The 9,709-nt window shown below is 33.8% G+C and overlaps 1 protein-coding gene across 1 annotated transcript; it reads left to right on the top strand.

The window, feature by feature from the left end:
• Positions 1-1,600: 1,600 nt before the first annotated feature.
• On the top strand, positions 1,601-9,493 carry eEFSec (eukaryotic translation elongation factor, selenocysteine-specific). Its single transcript, XM_085823886.1, has one exon. The coding sequence runs from the start codon at positions 1,760-1,762 to the stop codon at positions 3,431-3,433; it is 1,674 nt and encodes a 557-aa protein (XP_085680012.1). The 5' UTR covers positions 1,601-1,759; the 3' UTR covers positions 3,434-9,493.
• Positions 9,494-9,709: the final 216 nt, after the last annotated feature.

Genomic DNA, 9,709 nt, shown 5'->3' with positions numbered 1-9,709 from the left:
TCTAGGATGGAATAACACGACACACAGAGAGAAAGAGAAAAAAAACGCCATCTTGTCATTTTCTGATAGGGTACCGGTGTTCGAATACTTTTGTGACCGACTGTACATATACCATAGAAATGATTTTTAACTCTAAACAAAATTACTGGTTATCATTTCGGAAAAGAAATTCAATACTTGCCCATAGTAAGACCAACTTGTGAAAGATTTTTTTGTCAAACTGCAAATCATTGTGTAAGGAGGTAAATTTCCAAAAGCCATTTTGAAATTTTTAATAATATGACTAATAATCATAAGAAACTACTTTTTGATCAGTAACATGGGTTGTTTGAACTAAGAAAAAAAACTTTAAATAGCATCAGTATTAAAACGAGCTAATTAATTTTAAAACATAAAATACAGTGAGCCGTCTGTAACACAGACAGGCACAGCTGCTATAAAATTTTTTCTATGGAAGTGGTTGTCTTAGGGAGAGCATAATTGATGCCAATGTTATTTATGTTGTTAAATAACCACTTTTGTCGTCCTGGTACTGTCCTCTGTCTGTACATTTTGAATCTGAAATAAGGCATTCAGCACGGCATGCACACTGGGTGTAATGAAAGAGAAGAAACTGGAGAGTTTGGTTAAATGATAAAAACCAAATCTTTAATACCACTATTGACAGAGAGAGACCAAAATGCAAATAAGAAGCAAATTTCCTTAAAAACTAATAATGAAGAGGGATTAAAATTAGACTCAATGGTTAAAACCATAGGATTTTTATTGATATAAAACATAAAATGTCAAATGAAGTGGTGTCTCCCCCCCCCGAGTATAATTTTTCGATGTGGAGAAATGGAAACCATGATTTTTTTAACTATCAATCGTAGGCAATGCAGAATTTATGAATTTCTTTTCTTTGAACATAATTTTGTGTTTTTCAGTACAAAATTTAGGACACGCATCTCTGCTGTTTGGAGGAAACTTAAAATAGAACTCTGTGAACATAATTTAAAAAAAGTAAAAATACAAATCACTAAAATAAATAAAAATTTAGATTATTTTCTTGTGTTCTAACATATGTAATTATTACTTCAGTAGATTCTAATATTTATTTTATAATCATGCATTATTACTACTTAGGCAACAATACAGACATATATAATTTTTTACTATTTTTTACTGTCATTACATGCACAATTGCTGTTTTTTTATTAACAAAGAGAACTGAACAAAGCATATCAACACTTTTGTATCAGCAATATGAGTAAGTTTTTGTTTATAAAGACTTTTAAAGTTCTCACGATGAATTAATTCGAATAATGGAAATAATTGACTGTAGCATAGAGATTTATTCGTATTACGTCCACTCTCGTATACAGCAAGAAAAAAAAAATAAATATGAAGAGCGGCCCTTATCAATTCCTTTCGCATAAAACGTAAACGAAGTCTCGAGACTGCGTAATCCATTACAAAGTGCAAAGCTATCAGCTATTTGTCATCAATGGGGAAAGGAAAGTCTGGGCCATCTGAAAAAGCGGCGACCTTTGTGAATATGCGTGCGCCGACCACAAAGTTGCACAGGTGCCATGATGAGAAACGGTGGTGAATATAAATGAAGTGAACTGAGCCATAATATATCGGTCACGTGATACGTGTTTTGCGATTTTGTTTTGAATATGTATTCGAATGAGCAAGTCTTAGGCGTTATATCATATTATTTAATCCGGACTTTATATTTTTCATAAAGTGCAGCATTCTGTAAGTTTTGCTTAATATGTCTCTAAGGGTACTTAATATCAACGTAGGTGTTTTGGGCCATATTGATAGCGGTAAAACTTCTTTATCGAAAGCTCTTAGTACTGTATCATCTACTGCTTCTTTTGATAAAAACCCTCAGAGTCAAGAAAGAGGAATAACTTTAGATCTCGGATTTTCTTCATTTAGTGTAGAAATACCAGATCACATAAAGGCCGCAAATAACGAATATGACATTCTTCAGTTCACTTTAGTCGATTGCCCTGGGCATGCATCCTTGATCCGAACAATTATCGGAGGAGCTCAAATTATCGACTTAATTATTTTGGTTGTGGATGTGACCAAAGGAATGCAAACTCAAACTGCAGAATGCCTTATTTTAGGCGAAATTACATGCAACCGATTAATTGTCGTGTTAAATAAAATTGATCTCCTTCCTATTGACAAAAAAGATATGCTCGTACAAAAAATGTCGAAGAAAATTCTTAAAACGTTAGAAAAAACTAAATTTGCGAATTCATCTGTTGTCCCTGTAGCTGCTAAATCCAGTGTCGAAAACACAAATGTGAGTGTCGGCATCAGTACTCTTATAGAATGTTTGAAGGATCATGCATTTGTTCCTCGGCGCTCTGCTGATGGGCCGTTCGTATTTGCTGTAGATCATTGTTTTGCTATTAAGGGACAAGGCACAGTTATGACCGGTACAGTCATCCAGGGTTCGGTATCAATATCAGATACTGTAGAAATTCCTGCAGCAAAAATTACCAGGAAAGTTAAAAGCATTCAGATGTTCAAAATGCCTATAACAAAAGCAAAGCAAGGAGACAGAGTGGGTATATGTGTAACTCAGTTTGATCCCAAAGTCCTGGAAAGAGGTGCTGTATGTTCTCCGGGATACATGGAAATGATTGATAAGGCTATAACGAGTGTGCATAAAATACCATACTTTAAGGGCAAATTTTTGAGTAACACAAAATTTCATGTTAGCATAATGCATGATACAGTGATTGCCAAGTGTTCCTTTTTTGTGCCTCTAAATAAAAGTCAATACGGTTGTGCTGTTACAGATATGTTTGATTATGATGTCTATTATAAACACGTAGAAGAAATTACCAGTGAGTATGAAATTGCGTCAAAGCAGGAAATGAAAACAGACGAACATTTGATGGTATTTGCATTGCTTCAGTTTGAAAAGCCAGTAATTTTATGCAAAGATAGTATTTATATTGCATCGAGGTTGGAAACGGATATCCACGCCAATGTTTGCCGGTTAGCCTTCCATGGCAAAATTCTATCTGTAGAGTCTAACAAGCAAGATAATAGCATACTCTCTCAACTTAAAGTGTTGAAAGAAAAATCTAAAGAAGGTATCATAGATAGAATGGTAAATGAGTATCAGATTATTGTGAGAGATTTGTTTAAAAAAGAAACTAATATTCAGATATTCCAAAATTTTAAAGTTCTTCTGTCTTCTGGTGAAATAGGAATTATTGAAGGATCTTTTGGTCAGAAAGGAAAGGTAAACGTTAGAATACCTGACGGTTTGTTTCAAGATACAATAGACAGTTTAAAAACTGGGAAAAAAGTTAAGCAGTATCAAAATACAAAAGAAAAGAATGATGCTATTACTGTGGTATTAAAATTTGAAAAAAATATTTATGATACTAAGAAAAAGATTTTTCAGGTATTGTAGTATTTTAGTATTAATTTTGAGTATATTTCCAATTAATTTCTACTTTAGTGCAGCATTTTTACCTTCACCAAAACATTGCCAAATTTAAATGAAAGTAGAAGACTATTAATAGATGTAGGAAAAATGCTTCCATTTCTTGAAATTGAAAATAATGTACAAAATCACTTTATCATTCAAATGGTAAATATTAATTTGTACAGAAATATTTGGAAATATCTATATGGTGAAATTACAGTAGAAAATATACATAAAAATTACATTGAAATTAAAACTTTAAAAAGTACTTTCTGATTATCCGCACCACCACAAAAGGGAGGCAAATCATTGCCGATTTTGTGAATTAGTGAATGGCTATGCGTATCGCATATAAGTAGTACTATTTATTGATGAATTACAGTAAAAAGGAGCATTTTGTGAGAAACAAGAAATTGTCGTTACCTGTCTTCTGTAGCTCTCTGTGCAATAGAAAAGGGTATTGGTGCAGCTTGGGCTTAAAAACCCAGTTTGTGGCCATATGTTATAAACATTGACGGAAACTAAATAGGCAATGGAATTACTCTTATCAACGAATTTGCTTGGCGATGCCATATTATTATCTAAATTTTTTATCTACATTTCAAACTTTAAGCCTAAAATGTCTCCAAAAACGTGGTTTTCGAACATGAAAAAACCACATTTTGGACACACAATTTAAGCTAAAAATCTGAAATAAAAAATTTAAATAGCAAAAACGTAAAGTTTCTAAACAAAAATATTTGACAAGAATCCATGTACACAGGGATCTGTTTTAACTTATAAAAATCGGAGAATTGCACAATCTATGCAGCGAAAGAATCGAACTACACACACCTCACTTAAATAAATTAACATAACAATAAATTTCAAAGAATACCATGTATGCAGTGTTCTGTTTAAACTTAAAAAAAAAATCTACAAATTGCACAATCTAGGCAGCGAAGGAATCTACGAACTACGCACACATTGCTTCATCGTTCTGTTTATCATTGAACGATGAAGGGAGGTGTGTGTTGTTCGTGGATTCTGTTATTCCGTTTTCTTCAGCATTCTGTTTAAACTTTTAAAAGCATCTACAAATTGCACAATCTAGGCATTGTACACTAATCGACAAAATAAACTAAAATAAATTTCAAACAATTTAAAAAAACACACACTTACCATGAATGAATGCTTCTTCGAGCAGCAGAAATACCAATTTCAAACATCACCAAAACAATTTCATCACAAATTTGTTAAAAGCATCTCCCATTTCAGAACAACAATGGAAAAATATATAAAACACAAAATCGTATTTCTGATTATAAGTAGGCAACGTAACTTTTAACATGTCACCACATAATCTCTATCGTATTTATATGACAGGCAACCTCACTATCCACAAAATTAATAACTATCTTTCACAAATAAATGTTCAAAATCTTCTTTTCCAAAATACTTGTAGAATTTTCAGCCACCCGAAAAAATAGTTGTACCAGGCACGCGAATAAAATTTTGCCAACACGTCATAAATCGCTTAATTACCACATGAACCAACTAGCAAATCCAAGTTTCCACGTAAAAAGGGTTGCCATAGAAACCAACATCGCCCCCAAAACCATCGCAGAACATGCAGTCGCACCAAAAGCCAGCACACAACACATCGCTGCATTTGGCAATCTGAGGGCACAAGAGTAGTACCTAGACAATTCATTCAGTATTCATACAGCAAAAGTTATTTAATATATATAGTAACATAAAATTACAGAAAATAGTAATAATGTATATTTTATATACACTCACTTCCAAAAGTTAAGCACGGAGAAGAAAATGCTAATTTCCGGAAGCCAACCAGAATTGAAGAAGATGCAATTCGCTGCAGAGGTAGATGGAAGTATAACAGCCAATCGCGCTTTCATGTCAAGAAATATGCAAAAAACGGCAGTCTTATAAGAAGTCAGCTTTATGAAGGGTTACAGAAGTTGATTGTAAGTGCTGATAAAAGGTGTTTAAAACTTTCGTACAATTTGTTTTCAGGACATACGTGTTTCTATGACTTCCAGAAGACGAGTGGAAGATTCTGAGCGCAGATGTTGCTCTTTTCTTCAGCATTCATCATTCTGTAATTTCACGTTTAGGGGAACAATTCCAAACCATACAGTTGTCCAAAGGCCCGTAGCTGGTCGCCCAAGGGTTACAACCCCCATGGAAGTTCGATAAATTTCTAGTGTAGCCAAGCGGAATCGCAGAGCGACCTCCACACGTGTGACATCTATGGTTACAGCGTCCATTGGTAAGGCGATATCTGCAGCTATACGCCGAAGATTACATATGAGTGGATTGTACGACCGGGTACCTCGAGTTTGTGTTTCTCTATCCGTCTAATTAAGAGGGGCACAATTACAGTGATGCCGGGAACATGTCAGTTGGAATGTGTCTGACTGGGGCAATGTCATGTTAACTGATGAGTCAAGATTTGTTCTGGAGCCAAATGACAAGCGTATAAGGATATGGTGTAAACAACGAACACGCAATCAGTCCCAAAACATCACCGAACATCACGCCTTCCGAGGCGGAAGCATTATGGTGTGGGCAGAGATTTCATTATTATACCGCACCGACCTGCACATCTTTAAATGGGGTTCTTTGACGACTGTCCGGTATCGAGATGAAGTCCTAGAACCCATTGTGAGATTGTACGCTGCAGCATTTGGCCCTACTTTTGTTTTAATGGACGATAATGCATGCCCCCATAGAGCTGACATCGGCGATGACTACCCGGAGAGTCAAGGGATTGCGCATATGGCGTGGCCAGCATATTCGCTCGACCCTAATCCCATTGAAAGTCTTTGGGATGCTCTCGGCCGTGCTGTATCTTCATGTTTCCCACCTCCTGCCACTCTTGTTAAGCTGGAAACTATTCTACAAGAAGAATGGCGATTGCTTAATTCTGCGGTGGTTGACCACCTATTTGGAAGCATGGTCACAAGGTGTAAACTTTGTATACAGATGAGGGGGGGATTACATCCCCTATTACTGTCCTTTTTTTTCACTTTATATATAATTCTCTTTGAGTCTCCAGTATGTCATTATCTGATAACTTAAAAAAATTTAATATTGTTTTAATTTCTGTATATAATTATTGATTTTGTTTTATGCATAAATATATATGCTACTTTCCTGCCAAATTTTGTGTCAATCAAAGCAGTATTTGTTGATTTTTTTGAATTTTATATCTTCGTGCTTAACTTTTGGAAGTGAGTGTATATCGAGAGAGGAAATTTAATATAAATTTTGGTTTACAGTATTTAATATAGATTTGTCAGCAATTCATTTAAAATGGTAATATAATTCAATGGAACTTGTTTAATGTATACATTAATTACATTTAATACAATTATGTGAGCAATTTATTTAAAATAACATAAACAAGACAAAAAATTCTATTTGTTAAATTTATCAGAAAATGTTATATGTTATTCTACAGTAGTTGGTAGTTTATTAAAAAATATTTTTATATAAACATACTGGAAAATTCATCTTCTGTAGAATCTGGTAATCACTGTTCAGTGACTACTGCTAATAATCCCTCAAACATAAATTATAGTTCTTTTTTCCATTGATGGAAGAGGCTGATCTTTACCCTATGGTACCTCTTGGTTTGTGTCTGAAACAATCGTCAAATAGTATTGGTTGTTCTTGAAATCTGGGAGCCTACTGCATGAAATAGGTGTTTTGGTAACCCTAATGTTGGTGAAAGTAGCTTTGCGGAAATTTTTAGTTTTTTTTTTTAGTTTTTGTCATTAAAATATTCTATGAGTATCACTAACCATTTTGGGATAAATTTAGATTTTGGCTATTTTTTGTAATAATAACCCTTTTGTATCAACCCGGGTTTGGTTTTCAGTTGCTGTGTTTGCTTGCATTTGCGTGGTATGGTCTTGGATTTTTAACTTGCTATTATTTTGCGGCTCATTTCGGATACCCGGCTCTTGGCTGAATTTGGCGAGTTTTTGGCCGCCATCTTGGATTTCGAAATGCGCCAAATATTATTATTTATTTATAATTATCGGTTTTAATTCCCATTTAACATTATTATTTATTTATAATTATCAGTTTTAATTCCCATTTAACATTATTATTTATGTATAATTATCGGTTTTAATTCCCATTTAACATTATTTATTTACCTACGCTCCGATCAAATAGGAGACAAACTTCTCAACTTCTAACCACGCAGCAGAAGCGAAGAAAAATGGTCACGTGACCTTCAAGTGAGCACACAGAAGTTTTCCTTAAATCCCTCCCGATACTCCGGATTCTACAGTAACCTAAACGTCAGCAGAAAGTTGTCGGGGTCGGTAGCCGGGTTTGGCGGAAATCGCCACCACCGGCCGCCGTAGCGAGGTCGCCAAGAGCCGGTTATCCGAAAACTGCCGTTAAGGCTGTGCGCAATGCCTAGTTTGTGCAATTCTCTGATGTTTTTTTAAGTTAAAATAGGTCAATGTGTACATGGACAAAGTTAAGGCAGTGCACAATGCCTAGTTTGCTCAGCTCTCTGATGTTTTTTTAAGTTAAAATAGGTTGATGTGTACATGGACACCGAATTTGTGTCCACCGAAACAAAAAGTCAACCAATGGAAGATTGAAAATAGTAAGCAGAATGGGTATTTTACAATGAAAAATGTTTTATTGACAAAATGCAATTATGGTAACTTGCATATTATTGCAGCCACCGTGGTGCAGTTTGGCAAATTTTACAGAACAAAAATAAATATTACTTTTATTGTAAAACATTATGTATTATATAAATAACTTATTCTATGTTTCAACTATATATTAATTCCAAAAGACGAAAAGTAAACCTCGTTACAAATGGGTTTTTGTTTTGGTTGAGGAAATTTTGTAATGGTGGCTTTGTGAAAGAATTTGAAGCATTGTTCTTTTAGTCATTTTGCAGCAAAATATTGTATTCCTGCAGAAATTTCAGCACTCTTTTTTCTATTATATGAAAATCCTACAAGCACAGACTTTAAAACGAAAAATAATCATAATTTTTCTATAAAGTCCATTGCAACTTTAAATACAACAAAAAGAATACAGAAAAATGGTGACACTGGAAACTGAATATTTGTCAGGATGGTTGCCTGAATAATTTTTACAAACGTGGTAGACAGAGTTTGATGATTACCTCTAAAACAGTTGCAATAATGTGTAGATACTCAATTACAAAACATATAGGTTGCTAATCATTTTTTTCTCGATAATATAGAAAGCGCCGAATAAACATATTTTCCAAGGCAACTATAGAAGGCATGTACTGAAATTTTGAAAAATAAAGCATGTAAATCCATGTGTACTTAAACATATATGCTGAACACAAATGCATGGGTTGGCTATTGTTGCATATGTACTTGAAGATGTGCCCAAAATAAAGTGACCACACGTCCCTATTTTGGCGGGACAGTCCCGCTTTTTAGAAGATTATCCTGCATCCCGCCGCTTTTTAAAAATGTCCCGCTTTTTAGAAAACTTCTGCATTTCTTATTTTAAATGGACTGTAAAAATATATTACTTATTATATATTAATTATTATAGTAAATATAAAGAAATAAAAACTACATAAATAAAGAAACACGTAAAATGCATGCAGAATAAACTAAATTAGGCGATGTAACGAGTTAGATTTACTCTGTGATGTTCTATCATTGTCGTTATGTCTCCCCAAGGAATATGTATTGTTAACGGAGGAACAGCTATTATTAGCTGAAGGGTTATTTGCTTTCCACACAATAAACCACAATCAGAGTTTCAGATCAATTGATTGTATGTCACAAATGATCAAAACATTGTGTGACAAAAAATGTGCATGTACAAGGATAAAAACCGAAGCAATTATTTGTAATGTTTTTTCACTATATTCGTTTTCACAATTGCAGAAAGAATTACATAAATGTAAATTTATATCCATATATTATGATGATTCCAACCACAAAAATTTATTTCCCACAATTGTAAGACTTTTTGATCCAAAAACAGGAAATAAAATTAGAATATTAGACTTTGTTTCATTGCCGGGTGAAACTTCATAAATAATTTTTTATTCAATAAGTAATTTTTTTAAAAAAGAATAATTTGAGCAATAAAATTATTGGCTATTGTGAGGATAACACTAACACAAATTTTCGTGGAAAAGCTAGAGAAGCATCAATGTTGCTTTTACGAAACTTAACGAACATTTGAATTAAAAAATTATTGGAGTAAGTTGTACAGCGCACATTC

The sequence above is a fragment of the Stegodyphus dumicola genome, chromosome 9 (genome assembly GCF_044657685.1).
Source record: "Stegodyphus dumicola isolate Sdum_Otavi_A_Nest chromosome 9, ASM4465768v1".
Lineage (NCBI taxonomy): Eukaryota > Metazoa > Arthropoda > Arachnida > Araneae > Eresidae > Stegodyphus > Stegodyphus dumicola.
The sequence above is the reverse complement of the archived record's forward strand: the minus strand, read 5'-3'. Positions and strand labels throughout refer to the sequence as shown.

What these genes read in the sequence shown, in the direction of transcription:
- eEFSec (XM_085823886.1), top strand. Translation starts at nt 1,760, where the DNA reads ATGTCTCTAAGGGTACTTAATATCAACGTAGGTGTTTTGGGCCATATT.